This window comes from Molothrus aeneus, chromosome 3 (genome assembly GCF_037042795.1).
Source record: "Molothrus aeneus isolate 106 chromosome 3, BPBGC_Maene_1.0, whole genome shotgun sequence".
In the NCBI taxonomy this organism is placed as follows: Eukaryota; Metazoa; Chordata; class Aves; order Passeriformes; family Icteridae; genus Molothrus; species Molothrus aeneus.
The window spans coordinates 31,348,525-31,368,692 of record NC_089648.1 but is presented as its reverse complement, the minus strand read 5'-3'; the positions used below and the strand labels follow the sequence as shown (position 1 = coordinate 31,368,692).

General features: G+C 39.5%; 1 protein-coding gene across 1 annotated transcript in view; it reads left to right on the top strand.

Annotated features, from left to right (window-relative positions):
- Positions 1-524: 524 nt before the first annotated feature.
- Positions 525-20,168, top strand: part of ADSS2 (adenylosuccinate synthase 2) — a 37,095-nt gene continuing 17,451 nt past the window's right edge. Inside the window, exons 1-4 of the mRNA XM_066546609.1 lie at positions 525-749; positions 15,341-15,443; positions 17,778-17,846; positions 18,591-18,641. Of these exons, the coding sequence (XP_066402706.1) occupies positions 588-749; positions 15,341-15,443; positions 17,778-17,846; positions 18,591-18,641 (385 nt within the window). The 5' untranslated portion in view covers positions 525-587. The remainder of the gene's footprint in view (positions 750-15,340; positions 15,444-17,777; positions 17,847-18,590; positions 18,642-20,168) is intronic.

The following is a 20,168-nucleotide window of genomic DNA, read 5'->3' as shown; positions in this document are numbered from 1 at the left end:
CCCCAGGGGGAGAGGGAGCCGCAGCCACCTCTGCGCCACGGGCACGGCATCGCCGCCCTGGCGCCCTCTCCCCACGGCCGCCAGGCACGGGCGCCATCCCGGCCCCGCCATGGCCGCGCCCGCCCCCTGCCTCGGCCTCCCGCCGCCGCGGGGCCGCCTGGGGCAACCGCCGCGGCGCCGTCCTGCCGCAGGTGCGGCCCGCGGGGACTACGCCCCCCAGCATGCTCCGCGCCCGGCTCCCCGCGGCGCCTCGCGTGGGGGAGGCCGCGCGGCGCGCTGGGTAACGTAGTCGGAACTGGGAGGCGTAGTGGGGAAGCGGCGGGGAAAAGAGCGGCCGGGAACGGCGGTGGCCGCTTCGGTTTTCCACGCGAACGAGCGGCGAGCTCCGGCTGAGGGCAGGGGTCGGGCTGGCGGGGACTGGCGGGGCAGGTCAGGCCGATAGGCGGCGGCACCTGGACGCGCCAGCGGCGGCACCGCCCGCCCGCCTGGCGGGGAGGGGAAGGAGGAGGCGGAGGCGGGGGGAACGGAGCGGCTGCCGCGCGCTGCCGCATGTGCCTGGAGCGGCGCCGGAGCGGGCAGCGCGAGCCATGGCGGAGCACGGCGGCCCCTGCATCCCCAACGGCGAGTGCGTCGCCCGCCGCCCCGGCAACAGGGTCACCGTCGTGCTGGGCGCCCAGTGGGGCGATGAGGGTAAAGGCAAGGTGGTGGATCTGCTAGCGCAGGACGCCGACATCGTCTGCAGGTGCCAGGTGAGGAGGAGGAGGAGGGAGGCGGCCGGGGCACGGGGGAGGCCGCGAGTGTCACCTTGAGGCGGGCGGCCCCGCTACCGGCCCCTCCAGGCGCTTCTAACCGCGCCGGTTCTACCCCGAGCCTCCGGGGAGTTGCAGGGCCGGGGGCGGCGGGGGCTGCGGGGCAGCGGAGCCTTCCCTGGCGAGAGCCCCGTGCCGGGCTCCGCAGCCCTCCCGCGCCTCCTTTGTCCCGGCGCCGGGGGAAGAGGAGGAAGAGGAAGGCGCCCTCCTCGCCGCCCAGAGCTGGCCCCCGGCAGCAGGAATGCGCCTGGGGTCGCGTCCTCCCTCCCCCTCAGGCCTCCCACTCTTTGTGTCCGGGGGGCGCCGGGAAGGGGCCGCGCTCGGCGGCTCCGGCAGCATCGCCGCGGGGCCGGGATCCCGCCCCGGCAGTGGCGGCCGGAGCCCTCCCGGGCCGCAGCGCCGTGAGCGGCGCGAAACCGCCCGCGAGTTGTAGGATGCACGTGGGGGATTCGCGTAGTCCGCCACAACTCGGTCGTCTTCAGCTAAAACTGGCTGGTAAATGATTCGCCTGCCCTCGCTCTAAGATCGTTGTTGTGTCAATGGGATCCCACATTTACCTGTTTATATATTTATATATTTTTTTTCCCTCTCTATGGAGGCCTTATTCCAGCCAAAAAACAAAAAAAAAGCTTCTCTAGCTTACAAGCAAAATACTCTTAATGCCTGCGTTAAAGCAACACAGATCTGAGGACATGTTTTTCTTAGCCATCTCTAGTATAGTAATTCTGTAGAGCATAACACATTGAACTGAAGCTACACACGGTTTTTTCTTAAAGTTGAGAGATACAGCAGCTAAAATGCCTGTAGTATGTGCAGGTTTCACGAAAGTGTTGTTATCTGTGTACTTTTGTTGACTGCGCAAATTAAATTTGCTCTTAAATAAACATTTTGGAAGTGCGTACCATTCCCCTAAGAGTCCAAACGCTGGACTGTTGTTATCCAATGAGAAGTGCACATAAACTAGTGTTTTCAAAAACAAGTCAGTTGCAAAGCTGACAAGTCAATACCTTGAAATTCAGTGAATTAAATTTTGAGGTAAACAAATATATTCTTAAATGGCTGTTTTCGCAAATGAATTATTTTTTCCACTTCTCTGTTTTTGGTTTGGAATATTTTTTTTCTTCCTTTTTTTTTTTTTTTTTTTTAAATAATCTGATGTGGTGCTGTGGTATGACTGCGTGGCTTTGTGGGTCACAGAACAGAGTGACTCAGTTCGTCCTTTACGACTTTGTTCTTGAAACTTGAAGGGCACTTGGTGAATGTGTATGTTTAATACTAAGTTTTGGAGGAGAGACAGGAGAGGCAAACAGTGAATTTCTGTGTGCACATGTGCTTGTTACTTGTTTTGAATCAACTGGGTAAAGGATGAAGAAAAGGGAAAACTTCTGATGTTATCTCAAGCTAGAATTTCATGGCCATATCCCAAGCCATGAACTTCTGCCATTTTTAACAGCTTGTTGCTCCTGATGAAGGAAGTTTTTCTTCCTCCTTTCTTCCCTCCCTGTAAATAGCTGTGCTCCCCAAGTCTCCACCCATGCACTAGCTCTGGCAATTAAACGCTCCTGTAAGTTGATTTAACTCATCAGAGTGGCAGGAAACTATTACTTGTTGGATTTACTTTCTACTGTTCTAGTAAATGAAACTGGACTTTATTAGTTCAAAGGACCTTTGTGAAAAGAGGGGTTCAGAGCAAAGAATGATTTCTCAGAACGAGAGGAGAAAATAGGAATATTCTCCTTCAATGGCACTGATAAAATAAAATAATTTATTATTATTGAATATCCTTGCTATGTATACAAGCATATTTGTGAACTTTTTGTTAGTGCTGATAAATCAGTCTGACCCTTAATGCTTTTTGTAGTGGTACAAGTCCAGCAAGAAAGACAGTCACACACTGGTCTGGTGCTTGCTAATATCAGCTTTCTGTAATTGGAGCTTCTGATTCTTATTTCACCGTTATACTCTTACTTATTCCAGGATGGTTCTTTCTGTTCATCATGCCACAGAGTTGCTAGAATGCCTGTGGATGACGTCAAATATTTCCAGAGTGCTCTTGTGGAAAATTTATTAGTACAAGTGTTGGAGGCCTAGGGAAGTTGATGTAGCAGGTCTGAGATGTCTTGGAAACTTGTGTTGTATTTACAGTGAAACACTCCAGGGTTCTTCTCACTGTCCTTTGTTCTGGACAGATGCAGAGCATTAAAATGGTCCCATCCCCAAAGCGAGACGTGACTTATCACTTTGTTTTACGGCGCCTGTAGAGGCCGTGTGAGAAGTTGTACTCTGAAATCTGTGGCCATACCTTCTTGTCTCCTAAGCAGCATGTGTGCTGATGACTCCTGTTTGATCAACCAACTGTGGCATTTGGGACCAGGTGCTTACTTGGGTGCAGTTAGCTGAATGAGTGTGTCAGGAAATAAGTTGCATTATGACTCTACTTCTAAATAGCACCCTCTAGAGTATTTTGTCTTAGGTTTAGAGGTAGTGAAAAGCAGTCTTGTGCTTATGGGAAGAGAATGGAATTTTCAGAAGGCAGCTTCAGAATTTAACAGAATTTAATTTATTATGGTTTCAAAAACAACTGTTGAAAGAAGCTAAGCTAAAATTAAAATATATCCAAGGGCTGCATGCATGTAGTTGAAACTGCACTGGCAACTATGATAGTTTTCTGAAGATACTGCACAGGGTTCAGATACAATTAATACAAACGTGTCTATATGACAGGTAAAGTGTGTTCTTGTTCTTCCACTGTAAAATCAGAATAGTTCATTGTTCTTGATTTACCTCTTGGGGGTTTCTGGTAAAATGGTACTATTGATAAAACAAATACATTGGTGAGACTTTGCACTTAAACCTCTATCTTGTCTTCAGTGTATTAAAGAACAAACTCTACACGCTATCACATAAATCATAGTTCAGACAGTAAAATAGAGCAAGAATTGATTTGGGATTGAGGAATAATTGCCAGAAAAACGCTGGTTTTGTATGATTTGATTGATACAATTTTCTCTTGGTAAGCAGTTAGCCTTCATGCCAGCAAGCCTGGCAATTTTTAATGTTACATTGTGTTTTGTAAATTCCACAGATAATGGAAAGTTAAGGAAAACATTTCTTGTTCTGATTAAGGACTTCCTACCATTACAGAGTGCAGCCAAGTTAGGGAATGAAATATCAGAGTTTCATTTGTTAGTGGCAGTGATGGAACTGGGAAATTAATGCAAGCAAGTTATTTTAGATAATATTTTTTTCAAAAGAAATACAGTACCAAAAGATGCTATGTATCTCTTATATTAACAGCACCCTTCCACCCAATCTACCAGTGTTTACCATGCAGCAAAAAATGTAATATTTGCACTGATTCTATTCTCTTTCACTCATTTCATCAGCAAGTTTGGTCACTTCCTTTTCTTACTATTGGAGGTAGTTGATTTAGTCAGAGAATATAATTCACAGAAGTAAGATTTCTAAGCTTTCACTTATTTTTATGCCATATTCCTGATGCTAAAGAATCCCATTTTGCTGTTTTTTTAGTACTGTCCTACATGTTGTTGCTACTTCTAAGTAGAATTGCAGCTTCTTGCCAGATCTTCTCATCTGGTTTCAGTGTGTTGTGCCTGCTGTGGGATTCTACTCCTGAGCTCCTAATGCAAGGGAATTGCAATGTGTGGAGTCTTCATAATCCCTTTTTCTCTTCTGCCCAACAGCAGTGGGTACAGCAGTGCCACTGCTAATTGCTTGATAATGTGGCAACTGTAGTGCAGCATCTAGAGGAGTTTTCAGTGTGCAGATCCTCGGGGTTAAGCAGCCACCATCAATCAGTTGATAAGCAATTGATAATGGTTACCATCGATCAACTGCTGACTGAAGTCTTCACACGAATGCTGCCTGATACCTTCACTAATCTTTATATGGCTACTTTTTTTTAAAAAATGGCAATGAAAAAAAAAATCTTCAATTTGCCAAGCCCACTGTTTTTTTCTGAATATTCTTATTTGAAAAATATTTCACTCTAGAGCCTATGGAAGCCATGCAGAATTAGGAATACCAGAATCAATAGCTATAGTTGTTGGTGCTCATTTTTTAGCTGCTCAGGCGTTCAGTAAGTGATGCCTAGCTAGAGCTTTCTTTAAGTGCTGGGTGCACTGCTGGACCTTGTAGTGCTTGCAGCGTGCCAGTGGTGTGCTCTGGTGAGGAAAGAGTCACTTAAGTGATGTCTTTGGCCTACCCCATCAGTGAGCCCTGTGCTTACAGACCTGCTTTAAAGCATCACCGGCAGGTGATCTCTTATTACTGTAAACAATCACACAATGTCTACGTTATTTTAAACAGAAGAACAGTTTAAATGTGATTTTCCAGCTCATAAAGTTTGCACTATTAACAAAGAAGGCCTTAAAAGCACTAAAGAGCAAATTATACCTTGATCTACTGATTTCTTAATGCTCTTTCCATCTTACTGTTACCTGTTACTACAGAAGCTTAATGTATGTGTTTGTTGACTGAGATGCAATACTCTGCAGCAGTTCATTAAGATTTCAAATGCTTTTTTTTTATTACTACTGTGCTACTTCATGCATTTGGAACATGTTTTCTGTAAATGTTCCCAAAGTAACTTTTTGTTTTTCATGTCCTTTCTTGAATATTGTTGACTGTAGCACACATTGGTGGAGTTTTGTGCATTGAAGCAATGCAGTGCTGGACATATCTGTACTTTGAATGTTTTTCTTGTTCCTTATCTGCCTGTCTCACTTGATGTCTTTTATCCCTTAGAGATAGATTGGTCTTTATTCTGGACTTCAATAATAACTCCTGTTTCCTACCTAGCATATATAGGCATTGCCACACAATAAAATTTTGCAGGTCGGGTAAAACAAAGTCAGAACCATCTCTAAAGAGTCTGAATAACTCCTTTCTGTCATAGTTCTCAGAGCTAATTCTGTCAGTATAGAGAAATGGATGGAGTTCCATAAGATTAATGGACTTCAGAAAAGTTAATGTTTTATTTGTTAGGAGAAAACAGGTGAATGTGTAAAACACAGTGTTCTTATTTTGTTACATTCGGCCTCAAACTACATTCTTGACGCAGCAACGCTCGTACTACACATTCAGAAATTTCTGAAGTCTAGCCAAAGTTTGAGAAATCTTTATAAAGTGTGTTAACATGATGGCTCCTTGAACTACATTTAGATCTTGCAAACATGAATGGATTTGTAAATGAAGAAAATGGCTAACTGCTGGCTGCTGTTTATACAGAGATTCAGTGGTAGGTTATGCACTAGGGTTTGTTAGCTGTTTACTCAGTGGGGATGGAGAGGGGAGAGAGAGAGAGAAACTAATCACAAAATAGATGAGAACATGAGAAAATGACTTAATATCCAAACCTTGTGGCTTTTAAAATTGTTTTTACATTTTTAAAGGGGGATGGTTTGCATTCTTAAGGTCAAAATAAATTTTTGACAATATGTCTTGAAATGAGAAGTGAGTAGCATAGTAGTTGCAAAGCTGTGCCTACTTGGGGATGCATCATGGGGTTCAGATGTGTCTCCTTGTTAGACTGATGAATTTTTTAAAGGTGTGCTCAGCATTCCCAGAATCTGATTGTGGCAAGAAGCAGCCTTTCACATGTTTCTTGTATGTGATGGTAGTATCCCGCTTTCTTGGTATATTTTTTACTTTTCATCTAAGAGTTAAATGAAAATGTTTACAAGCATATGATGCCAAAGCAACATTGACTTGCTTCTTGCCCAACTTGGCAGTCACTTGGATAGCTAGCTCAGAAACAACAGTGGTTGCCCTGAGCTAAAAATGAATGCTGGAATGTGGTAGCAATAAAAGTAAACTGTAGAAAAAATTATGCACACACACATCTGATGGAGAGAGTTGAAAGGAGTGTATGGCTTCTTCCTTAACATTGCATGAGATAACATCTCTTTAAAGTAGACAACTAATTTTTATTCTAGAGGAAATAACTTGAAAGACTTCTTTGCTCTTCCCTGAGGCATCATATTTTTGAGATAGACAACTTGGCATGATCATGTCATAAGAAAAGGCAGTGATTGTCATCATAGACTTTTTGGGTAGATGGTTCTCTTAAATGCACATGTCAGTATTTCAAAGCTGCTTTGAATACTCTTGTATTTAGTACCAGTTTAGAGAGCCATTTCACAATATGCTGTTAATTGCAATTTCAATCTGCTTTCCTCCAGTCTTTTTTCTCCTAAGCACCTCCACTGCTAAGTAAAGTTGTAGTAATGCAGACCAGTCTTAGCAGCTATGGTGGGACTGCTGTAGGCAGGGGGGGTTGAACTGTCTCGATGTGTTCAGAAGGGATTTAACTGTTCTGGTGTTTATGCAAACATCTGGTCTGCTCTTGACTAACAAAGATGTGCTCTGGAAAAAAAACCCAACTATTTTCAACATACATAGATCTAAAATGGAGAAAGATATGCTGTTGTTCCTCTGTCTTAATTTTACATGCACTACGTTTGTGTTCTTGCAGTGGTTTCTTACTTGCATCTTCTATTTACATATGTGCACATGTAATATTTGGGTAACACACATGGCACACATTCATTCTTGCTCTTTGTGCTCTACACAAAGGTTTTCCAGAACAAGGAATGTTTTGCTGGGATTTTTTTCTGCTTATAATGAGGAGACATATTTTCTGCTTTCAGTTTATGTACAAGAATTCTGCTTTCCTTTTTGGTTTTGCTGAATATCTAAATTGGTCCATTCATGTTTGTTTCCTATTAGATTGTTGTCACTTTTTTTGCAAAAAAACAAAAAAAAAAAGGAAGGGAAACCTCCAAAGTTTTAAGCTAGAATGAATTTAAAACTGAAAGGGACTGTCTTTCGGTGAATGATGGATATACTAAGTATATCCATCATTCACGGAAAGAGTTCCCTGTGCCAGGAAGATGATGGAAGAACTGCAAATTCTTATGCCTTAAACTGGAAGGAAAAGTGGTGATGTCCCTTGCATGCATTTTTAGCAAACCAGTGAGATTGGCTGCAAACTGAGGAGCAAGGAAGTTCCCTGATCAGACTCATCAGAGAAAAAGTGTTCTGGTTCAGGAGGATGTCTCTGTAAGCATTTGGGTAGGGCTTTGTATAATTTTCAGTCTTTTTGGGAAGTGAGATTCCATGTTTCCTGAGTTGTTGGCTTCATTCAGCTTCACGTGAGCTCCTAAGTTAACAGGCGTTCCACATAAAATATACCAGAGCTTTTAACATCCAGTTCCATAAGCTGAGTTTTGGTAATGGCTGGTTATACACTGGAAACTTGAAGTCTTAGGTGATAAACTTCCTTGTGCTATTTTAATTCATTAAGAAAATAATCTTTTGGTTTAAAAAGAGCAACTCTCTTTAATCCTGAGAGTTGAGATTATGTTGCAAAAATATTGATTAAATAGTCATCAGTTCACCTTTCTGAAGACCAGCATCATAACTATTTTGTCAAATTAACTTTATTAAATTATCAAGACTCCTACAGAACTCCAATAAAAAGGCTGGTTCCTATTTGTCCAGTGAATCAGCTTAATATATGAACGTTCCTTGGGGGCTTTTCACTTGTACAACAAGGCAATTCTGGAAAAAAATTGCTGTTAAATATTATTATCAATGCTTCTTCTCCATGCTGTATATGTGATTAGAAAGCTATTGTGCATGGACAGAATATAGCAGTCTAAAGAGCTTTGGGAAGGTTCAAAGTGAGAAGACTTATCCTTAAAGTTGCTCATATATCCTTAGGAGTTTAGCAGTGTGGGTCCAAAATATGACTCTGTAATAGTTACACATCTAAAAATTTTTTCAGTCTTCAGAGCTATAAGGAAAAAATTGTAAAATTGCAGTCAGGTGTTTGCATTAATATTTTTACTAGTTTTGTTCTGTTCTTTACCCAAAATGTTGCCAGTTACGGTATTTAAAAGCTATAGAAAGCAAAAGAAAGTAAGTAATTTTGCATAGCCAGGGGAAGTGCTGAACTGATTACCCTTAAAATTACCATAGATGTCCTATTAGAAGCACTGTTCAATCAGTGTGTTTAAAGTGTGTCCTCTGATACTATTCATTAGTCTAAATTGGTTTTTCCAGTGATGCTGTCTGGGCAAGGGCACAGGGTTGTGTAACTGTTGTGTTTGTGTCAGGTGCACAAGTGTAGTGTTTGTGGTGAGTGTTGCTTTCTGGTGCTTTGATAGTGGCTTTTGGCTAGCAGAAGTCACTTGTTTGATTTATTGATGTTTCAAGCTTGTTTCTAGTAAAATGTCAGCTAGCAGATAATGACTTTTTCTCCTTTCAAATTAGTATTTTTGGGTGCTCAACACTCTTGTGAAAAGGGTGTTTTCAAAGAATGTTTATCAAACACCTCCCAGAAGAGCAATGCTTGCAGCTGCCTTTGCTATCTTATGATCCTCTGTGTGCATGTCACTGATTCTGTTCCTGTTTGCCAGGATAGGTATGTTTTAGAATGGTATCTTGTGTCTAGTACTGACCAACCTATCTGAATTGAATATGCAGATTCTTGGGTGTGGTGCTTACACTGAGAAGGATTTTTGGGCTAATTAATCTTTAACAAGCTGAAGTAAAGAAAAAAACCTTGGGTGGTTTTTTGTTTACATTTAGAAAATGTCTTTGCACAGCTTGACGGTGTAAAATGTTCAAAAATAGTGTATTATAGGGAATATTTTATGGAACCATGTTTGTAGAAGGTAGGTATGAGGCTTTGTTACAAGGATTGCTATCAATCTTAACAGTAGCAGTGTGATAATTTGTGTATTAGTGGGCACCTTTCTGTCTCCTGTAAATTTAGCTCTTCTACATGTTGAATAACTAGGTTATTTCAAGATTACTAGCTAGTGGTCAGGGATCATATGCTTTTTCAAGAAAGTCATTTAACCATACTGCTCTAGTAAAACTGGAATAATGCTGTTTAAGAGTTTATATGTTCAGTTATCCTACACAGGTTTTGTTTAAATATTACAGATTAAGTAGTAATCATGTACCTGATCTTACTTTCCCTATTCCCCTTGAAATACTTTAAAATAATACTGTAATTTAATAGTGTCAAGATTATGCAAGGAGAAAAAAAGCTACTATCTCTTAATAGGATTTTAAATTGTTCATCCATCAAACTAAGTCCTTAGACTAAATCCTTGTACTGAAATCACAGAATTGTGGAATGGTTTTAGTTGGAAGGTGCTTCGAATATCCCTGAGTTCCACCCCCTTCTGCTATGGGTGGGAACACCTTTCATTAGACTGAGTTGCTCAGAGCTCCAGCCAGCCCTGCTTTAGGCACTTTAAGGGAGGGATGGGATATCCACCACTTCTCTGGACAACCTGTTGCAGTGTCTCATCACCCCCAGAGTAAAGAATTTCTTCCTAATATCTAATCTTGGCCTGCCTTCTCTCCATTAAAAGCTATTCCCCCTTGTCCTGTCACTTCATGTAAAAAGTCCCTCTCCAAGTCTCTTGTCGGTCCCTTGGGTACTGGGAGGCTGCAGAGAAGTTGCACCAGAGCCTTCTCTTTGCCAGGCTGAACAATTCCAGCTCTCTCAACCTGTTTTCACAGAAGAGGTGCTCCAGCCCCCATCTTCTTCATGGCCCTCCTCTGGACTCGCTTCAGCAGCTCATGTCATGTTGGGACACACAGCAAAGGTCCATGCTTGTTATTCATAATGGTTTTCATGCTGTGTCTCCCAATAAATGGAAGGAAATGTTTTCATTCTAATCCAACTGGCACCCTTTTGAGCTGGATTTTACATTGTAATTTGATAAAGCTGTGGGCTGCTGAAAGTGCTGATTCTTTGGTCACTGCAAATCGTTCGGGAGCGGAGAGAGAACTCTTCCAAGTACTGTGCTGAAAGATACAAGGAGAAAAAATAATGGAAGGAAGGAAGACAAACAAACCAAATGCTTTTAGCTTAATTTAGTGCTAAGAAGGTTGCTGACTTCTGAAAATCCAATTTTAGAAACCTTAAAGTATGCTTAGACTGCAATGCTATGTCTTGATAGAGATGTACAAGTAAATGTCACTGTATGTAAGTGAAGTATGCCTGGGACTTCAGGTGTAGTCCTGAGTGAGGCCCTTGACAGGAGCATGGTGTTACTGGTTGTTGCTGGTTCTTACTGCTCTTTGTTTTGGGTTGCTGTTTTGTTGCCAGAGAACTGTAGAATTGGTTTTATGTTCTTTGTTCTATTCCTATATACTCATTTTTCTGTGATGAAAAAGGCTTCCTCTGCTGCTGTTCTGCAGAATGGGAAGACAGCATGCCAATGAAGAAGTTCTTTGTTCAGAGTGCTGCTGGGGTCTTACCTCTCTCATGTATAAGAAGTGGTCTTTCAGCCCCATCAGTCCTTTTGTGCAGTTGGTCTGTTTGTAGGCAAATCTAGAGTTGCCTTGCCCTCAGGGCTGAGTATCTTGGCCATGGCACACTTGTTGGCTCAGCCAAAGGACATCTTGTGCAGGGAGAAAGGCAAAGGAAGCCAGTGCTACATGTGTGTAGCGTATTCCAGACTGAGCCAGAGCATCCTGTGGTCTTGCTGCACATTTGTCCACTGCCTGTGTTGGCACACGTGTGTTGGTTTTCACATGTATGGGAGAGAAGTCCTGTTTGGGTACTTAGAAGATTACTGAGATGTGTAAACTGATTTTTTATTTAGTTAGCTAGGGAGTATTGCCAGCCTTAATGACTTTATATTTTGACTGAAATGACTTGTATATCTTAATTTCCCTTTGGCAAAAGCTTTATGTAAGGTATTGAATATCATTTGAACATGAACTTTGTTTAACTAGTAGTGAAAATAATTTCCACAGTTAGTTCTCCATTATTAATGTTTAAACATGTGAATCAGAGGAGTGTTAGTTTGAATGACCTAGCTTATCCCATTTGGTTTAGTTGGATGAGGGAGGAGGAGTGAGAAATCCAGATGGAAAGCACAGAAGCCAGGAGTGACTTCATCAGTTTAAAGCTTAAATTATGCTCAGAGGCAATAGTTGCCTGCATTAACATCAATATCTGGAGAAGGGAAAAAACAACCCAAAACAAATTCAAACCCCATAACCTAAAAACAACCCTCCCCTTCACCTCACCACACTAGAACGCTGAGTTCAGATTTCTGTAATTAGAATTGTTTACCAAACCTGTGTTGAGCAATGTCTGAGCACACAAGATGTGTACACTTCACTGCAAGTTCACTGTAAAGTGTACAGTGTAAACCATTATTTTAAAATATTACAACTCCTACTCTGTAACCACATGCTTGCACTTCTGCAGTCAGGGTAGAGCTTACCTGTAAATAAGCAGAAGAATTTTGAAAATTGAATTCATGACATGCTGTTATTTAATGCTCTCTTAAAATAGGGTTTGAAATTAAAAATACTTTCCAAAATGACTCATTTTGACAGAATGACATCAAGAGCAGTGTGGGGACTGACTTAATATTCTAGCAGACAGCTTCCATCAGTAACACTTCAGGGATTGAATCTTTTCACATTGTGGGCATCATAATATTATAATCAATAATTTCTGAGATTGAAATTTGAGTCTAATCTGAAAATACTCTCTTGAAAACCTTGAAGTATTCATATGGCTTAAGATGCTGATTTGTCACACATTTTCTACTTTAGTCTCTACTCTAGCAAATTCCCTTAAAGTGGAGCTGCTCACAGTAAACATGCAGACTATATACCAGTAGTTTGCTGCTAGGTGAAGCATGAGCTCTGTTGCATGAACAGTCAAGGTTTAGAAAGTAAAATGCCATTTTTATTCTGTCAGCCATGGGGTATTTTTCAGTGAGCGTGGAACCAGCACCCTTGGCATCACTCAGCAGTGCAAAGATGAAATCTTGACACCGCCTGAAGTCAGCAGTTACACTCTTGTGACCAGCAGAGTCAGAGGCTGCATGCTGTACACCTTGTTCAGGCACATGTGACTGCTGAACATTAGGTTGCCATGTCTGAATGGCACTAGTAACTTGGCAAACTTTAGGACACTAAGAATTTATTGTTGATCATGATCTAATTTTTAGAGTGGCCAGTGGTTTGTTTGGTTTTTTTGTTGGTTTTTTTTTTGTTTGTTTGTTTTTGTTTTGTTGTTGGTTTTTTTTTTTTTGACATTCATGACATAAGAGAATCTTTTAAATTTTTTTTAAAAAATAATTTGAGAAGCAACACATGAAATTAACTTGTCGCTAGTAGAGAATTTCAAATGAATAGTCATTCACTAATGTTAGTGTTATTTATGAGTTAGTCCAGTTTATTTATGCTGCTGTGGGAGACTTTGGACTTGTCTTCCTGTTTGTAAATGACTATTACCTCAGTACTTCAGTATTGTACTTAGACCTATATATTGAATTTTCATTTAAAGCACTTCAGTGCTCGTGTTAAAGTCTAGACTGATATTAGCAATGAATCTAATAGAAATGAATAATTTGAAGGAATCTCATGTGGAAATAGGTAACTACCACTTTCAGCACAAGGACATGACTATAAATGATACTTTAGTGCATAACTGTGCTGTTTTGCTTAGCTTCTCAAACATTGAATAGAAAATGAATGTCTTTTATTACAAAAAATACCTAGTGCATTTTATATAAGTATATAACTTAATAGTTCTTAAAATATTGTCTACTTTTGGAGTAACTTGCAGTAGCTCAGGAGTATCAGCATTGCATTTCAAAAATAATTGTAAATTATCTATCTGCTAATGTATCTAGTTAACATCCTTTTAAATCAATGACACAGTTGTGGAGTGGTAGACTGCTAAATAACCTTCCTTAAAGCTGTTGAGTAGAAAGAATGCAAACAGGAAGTTTATTCCTGAGCATTTATTACTTTCTTAAAAGAGTAAATTTTAAAAGCCTGCTTTATGTCTTGGTTAAATGTGTTTCATTTGTTGTGAATTGAAAATTTGTCATTGTCTGATTGACTCAGATCACTTGCAGAGAAAATCTGCATCCAAAAATCTTTACAGCTACTTCAAGGTAACGTTCAGTTCATGGAAAAATTCTGCAATGTTATTTAAAAAGTTAAACTTTTATTAATCTCAGGCATTTCCTTTGTTGGGTGAAGGTTTTTAAGTTTTCTGTCTTTTTAGAGGAGGTGAAGTGGTCACAAGTACTCAAATAAATAATGCTGAAATTACAAAATTTTCATTGCTGACTTCAATGAGATTGGGCTTGTACCTGTGGCAAGTGTGTCTGTGTATTGACACAAATGTTTGATATCTACAACTACTCTTTATTTGTATTGTCAGATACAGCTTTATGTATTGGAGTCATGTTTTGTGAATGTTACAGAAGTAGTGAGTAGCTGTTGAGTCCATTGCTTAGAAAAGTTCATTTGTGATACAATATTCTGAAATATTTCAGATTTATAATTCCATGGATTAATAATTCTTATGGTTTATTTTTTTTTCATATAATGCCTTTCTTCAGTTTGTCTTGTGCTGAAAGGTGTCACAGCTTAAAAGTCTTTCTTTAAGGTTTTCTTCCTATGAAGCGGTTTGTTGAACTTCTGCTGTGAGGAGCCTTTAAAGGATGTTCCTGTGGTTATGACAAACAGAACCGTTTTGTGTGTAACCTTGTCTTGCACAAATGACTGGGTCACAAGAGAGTATAAGCTTATTTTCAAAAGTACAGCAAACAAGAACTGGGGATATTTGGGAACTGTTTTGTAATCTTTTTAGTTTCATAATCCTTTCTTGACTGTCTTTAAGACTTGGTCACAAGCTTCTTTTAGTATTTTAGATGGATTTCAGTGTTTAATGAATCTCTTAATGCTCTCTTTGTTGTAATGAAAAGTGCTAGAAATGTTTAAAGTGTTAGTTTGATGTGAATGGTTTCTGGTAACTTAGGAAAACTCAGTTGTTTTAGTTGTTTTTAGATTCACCTCTTAAAAGCATGTTTAACATAACATGTATTTAACATAAATGACTTGTAACTCTTACATAACTTCTCTTATCAGGAAGGAGGTATAGAATGAACTAGGTAGTTTCACTGGTTACTATTCATAGAAAAACACTCAAAGGTCAGAACAACAAGCTTGCATATTGCCAGATGATGACACTTACCTATCCCAATAGCTGTATGGTTTTATACTCCCAGTTTAACTGGGGATTTGTTTTTTTTTTTTTTTTTTACTTTGCTGAGGTTGCAATTCCACTCTTAATACTTTACTTTCCATAACTGTAAAAGAAAACAAATAAAACTTGATGATGGCTTTTAGAAATGTTTGCATGTTTCTAGAATATTTATATCTGATGATTTTACAAATATTTTAATCTCATTCCACAATTTTGTACCTTTGATGAACCAAAACACTGTCCAAAGTCTATATGGCAGATAATACTGATGTTGAAATTGTCCAGTTTGACAGAACAAGTTTGGCTGATTTCCTGGGAAGTCTCTGAATGCTCTTTTGCCACTAACAGAAATGAAAACTGTGGAACCAATTTACTTGGTCTTTATATTGTGTGTTCATTTGTCCTTAGTGTCAAAAACTGTTAATGCTTTTTTTCTCCCTTTGTCCCCACTCAGGGAGGCAATAATGCAGGGCATACAGTTGTTGTGGATGCTGTGGAGTATGACTTTCATCTTCTGCCAAGTGGGATCATCAATCCAAAAGTCACTGCATTCATTGGTAAGTGGGACATCTCTAAAAAACAGACAGTACTGTAGTTACAGACTTCTGACACATTAAAATAACAAAATGTATCTGAGAACATACAGGATCAGAATTCTTTTTCTTCAATTTTTCCTGGGCCTAGATGGTTTACTGTCTTCCTGATACTGCCCTTACTCATTTGTGAAGTTGGGATTACAGAAATTTCTTGTGTCTTGGATAACTCACCTTTGTTCTTATCTATCCTACCAATGTAAACAGCTAGGTGCCCAGTGTATCTTCATTCTCCCATTCTCTTTTATTTTCTCTACCATTTATCTCCTCTTCTCAGAATACCCCACTCTCATTTAATCTTTAGCCCTGTTAAGTATTTACCAGTACTTTTTGAACCGTAGTTCTTCCCTCCCTTTTCTATTGGATTGTGAAATGAATGCTTAAATCCAAAAGACTTCCACACTCTTGAGTTCTTACCAAGAAGTACTCTCAGGAGACTACATGGGAAGGTTTAGGGCAGTATCAGTACTAGATGATATCAGGATCTGTGATCTGTTTGCTTTGTGAAGAGGGGTTTAGGCTATTGAGTCTGTTGTCCCTAAAAAATAACTTTTCTCCCTTGGAATCCTGTTTCCAATCCTTCATGGTTGGGTTTTTTTTCTTTGGATTACTCGGATGGCCAACCTACTTAATAATGTGGTGTAGCCCATAGAATTTCCTTCTAAAAATGAAGGTGAACATAAAACATATACACACCATTATAACTATCTTTGTGCTTGAGTGCTGTTTCACCAAACAGGTTGGGTCTCTGGGTCACTAAAGGCAATGACTTAGCAACACATCCATGTTGCTCCTTTGATACCCAGAGCTCCTGTCTCTTACACAGAGTACTTCTCCAAGTCAGGATTCTGTTGCCTTGCTTTTCCTGTCACTGCTTCCTGGATCTCATTGCTTTGCAGTCTTGCCTTTCAGCTTGGTATATATGCCAAGAGCAAGTGGTCATTGACAGTTTGCTAAAGAGCAGCTGAAGAGCCTCTGTCACGAGTTACTTGATTCATAAATAGTCCAGCTGGTAGTGACTGTATACCCTGTCAGCAGTAAATCTCTACTTGATGGGATTTGGTGGTTAATTTTCAGCTGTTATATTGTGACTTGATAATGGGATAGTTATGGATCAACTTGTCCTGCCTAATACTTCTACAGAAATGGAGCCAGTGGGCATGGAAATAGATCCCTGTTGATGATGGGAAGTTTGGGATGTTAACTCTTCCTAGTTTTGAGGGCTGAGGCAGATGATACTACTTCTATTCTCTTTTGATGTTACTGTACTCTGTTTCTTAAGGTTATTACTTGAAAACAGTAAAAAAAGGATGCCCATTTGCCTTGTGTTCTTTGGCAGACTTGGTTGAATAGGAAGGCCCCCATCCTTTAACAATACAGTAGTTGGGACAGAACTTGTTACAAATCCTCTTGCCTCTATCTTCTGTCTTTTGGTCTTGCCTGTTCTGAAGCTTTTTCTAGATTCTTTTAAAAAAGGATAAGGGCAAAGTGATTGAGTATTCAAGTAGAGTATTCCTATTGTTTAGGAGTGCATCATGAAGGTAATAGTGAAGAAATCTTAAAATACTTTGTGTTTTGATGTGTAGAATGCTTTTATCTGTGTGAAATTAGGTGATATGCAAATAGTTTTGGATGGCAGATCCCTTCTTCAGCTAGATGTTCTGCTGGTAGCTTTGAATCTACTGAGTTTGGTATGGCCTTAAGATGGTTCAGTTTTGCTGTGAGAATGCTCCTTCCTAGGCACTCAGTGATGCTGGTTAATTGTATGAACTAGCAGTGTTTTTCTGAGCAATGTGACAGCTGTAGGAAGGTGAGCTTGCTTTTGGTAGGGCTTTTTCCTCTGTTGTTTTTGCTGGTCTCTTAACAGTCACACCTCTATGTACAAAATATTTTGTGTCTGTTTACAGCAAAAAAGTGCCTGCAAGGATGCTAGTGTTTATAATGTACCAAGCTTTTAGAAAGCAATAAGCTTATTAAAGTGAATTACGAAGAAGGAAGTTAATTTTAGATATGAGAAAGAGGAAGTTGGATTTCAGACCGTTCTACGATTCTGTTCCTGTTTGTACTGGTCTAAATTGAAAGTTTGTTGCATTTATTAGGAAGATTCAATACATGTAGGTAGAAATGCATACTTTAGGAGCAAATCTGGCTTAGACAAATTCCTAAGAATCAAAATTGCAGTAAGTTAAAGAACTTAAAATGCTCTGCACACATATATGAAGTGTCTTTGAACTGTTTGAAATATTTTTTCTCATGCTCAACATAATTAATTAAATTTTATATAATGATTTTCTTCAGGAAATGGTGTTGTTATTCATTTGCCAGGACTCTTTGAAGAAGCTGAAAAAAACTTAAAGAAAGGAAAAGGTGAGAATTTGAAGATAGTACTTTTAAAATAGTTTGTGGCACACTACTCAAATTATTTAGATGGAGGATACCTCTGTAGAGGTTACATACAATGTATTTTTCCACAACTCCTTTTAGCTGTTGCTTTCTGACAGTAATCTTGCTGTAAGTGCCAGAGCCCTCATGGGAAGGCAGATAAAAGGAATCTCTGTACAGTTTCAGGATATAATCTAAATCCGAATTGTCTGAAGATATTTTTCTTTGCTTAAAAAAGTGAATTTAAGAAGTGAAATGGCTTTTTTAAATGTGTTAACCTGTTCAAAGTCATTCTACTTCTTAGAATATTGGTGTACACTTCGACCATGTTAATGTAAAGAGGTGCTCTGGTAATCACTTCTTGATTCAGAACTCAGTTTTTGGATACTTCAGGTTATGTCTATAGCTATGCTTGGCAGCAGGCTCCTAGAAATGGGAAAAATCAATGGTCTAGATTATTCAGAACCAAAAGAGCTACTAGCTGTTTGCTAAAATTGAAGAGCTAGTAGCTTGAATTCTTCTTCAGAATAAGTCTGATTTTCTCAGCTTTATAGGTTGATGCCAAGTTTTAATTACTTAAATTACTTTTTTTTTCTCTGTAATGTGATTGCTCAGTCTTAAAATAGATTGACTGAAGACTAAGCATGAAAAGTATTTATACTTTATACATCAGAAGAACAAAAATGCTATACAAAACATAATTTAAACTATTTCATTTTGCCTTTAAAGGACTGGAAGGCTGGGAAAAGAGACTAATAATTTCTGACAGGGCTCATATTGGTAAGTTCCTGTTTGTTGTTTGTTTTTTGGTGTTTTTGTGGTTTTTTTGGTGGCTTTTTTGTTAATTTTTGCTTTTTATGGACTTTTTGTGGCAGTAAAAGTGTGATAATTTTTAGCCATCTTTTTATATAGGTCCTTTTCTTTGGATCTCTTAGGTCTCCCTGGGTTGCTTTGATTTCTTGAAGGTCCTAGAAAAAAAAAAATCACTCAGAATCCTCCCAGGTTTATGTTCTAGTGGTATTTTTTTAAATCCTATTCCATAAGCATCACCTAGGCAGGAAAGCAGGTTCACTTTTTAAGTCAGAAGCATGGAGCAGTTCCGAAAGCACTGAGCAGTGACTTGACTCAGGATTCGTTCCCCTTTTGGTGAAAAGTGGTGCTGCTCACAGTAGCAGTTCTGCTGGGAAATCAGGTGACCCGGTCTGACTTGAAGCTGATGATCTCCCTACCAAGGAAATTGCCACTTGTTTCCTAGAGGAGATTTAGTGGGAAGGACTCTGTAGGGATGAAGAGAATGGCTGCCCTCCTTGGGAGGAGCTCATCAGAGAAGCACTGAATCCAGCCTATGCTTGAGACAGCACTGCAGTTCAAAGCCTGAAGTAAAATAGTATTGAGTCCAATCCACCAACACAGAGGTTTAAAAACTCTTCCTGTACCAATACTATTACATCTTTATGGCATAAATTCATCCTTTAGATTAGCTCTATAGACATTATAACATTACTGCTGCCTCTGAAGTAATTTTCTGAAGATTCAAACTGTTTAGGACTTTATAAAATAAAAGCTTGTAACACAGGGGGAAAACAGTTTTGCTTTTGGTTTCACTTTATTTGGTTTTGCTTGTTTTGTTTTTTACACCAATCTGGAATAGCTTAGTGAGTGACCTTATTGACATTTATTTCAAAGTAAATATGTTTTTAGTTCGGAGTAACGAATGAGATTGAAATAGTTGAGTAATTGTTTCTAAGTTACCAGTATCTTTTCTGATAATTCTGTAGGTGAATTATTTGGAAATTGCTTGATTACTACAAAAACTGTTGTGTGGTGATTATATTGCAATGGCAGTGCTGTGAATTTTTCATAATTAAACAGATTGTGAGTAAAAAGGACCAATTGCTGTCACTCATAATCATTTAACCTCTTCATGGAAATGAGCTTTCATAATGCCCTTATTTAGAAAGTTTTGATGACAATTTGAAAATCTGTTACCATGATAAAAATGTCTTCTCTAAAATGGGTATTGATCTCTGAATGATTAGTCTGTAACAACAGATCAGCTAAAGGTAGGTTCACACTTCTGGGCATGATGTAATTCTTTAAAATACGGGAATGCATGGAAATAAACACAAAGCCAAATCGGTAAGGCAAACAGGAAAACCACTCTTTGTTCTGGAGAGATTAACATACTTTATTACATGGCTCTTTCCTGTGCAATGTGTAGATAGTTTTTAACTTTCAGGAAATAGTGCTTAAGAAAACCAGTTAAATTAATTCTGTTAGCCTATAAGCTGTGCACCAGCCCACCAA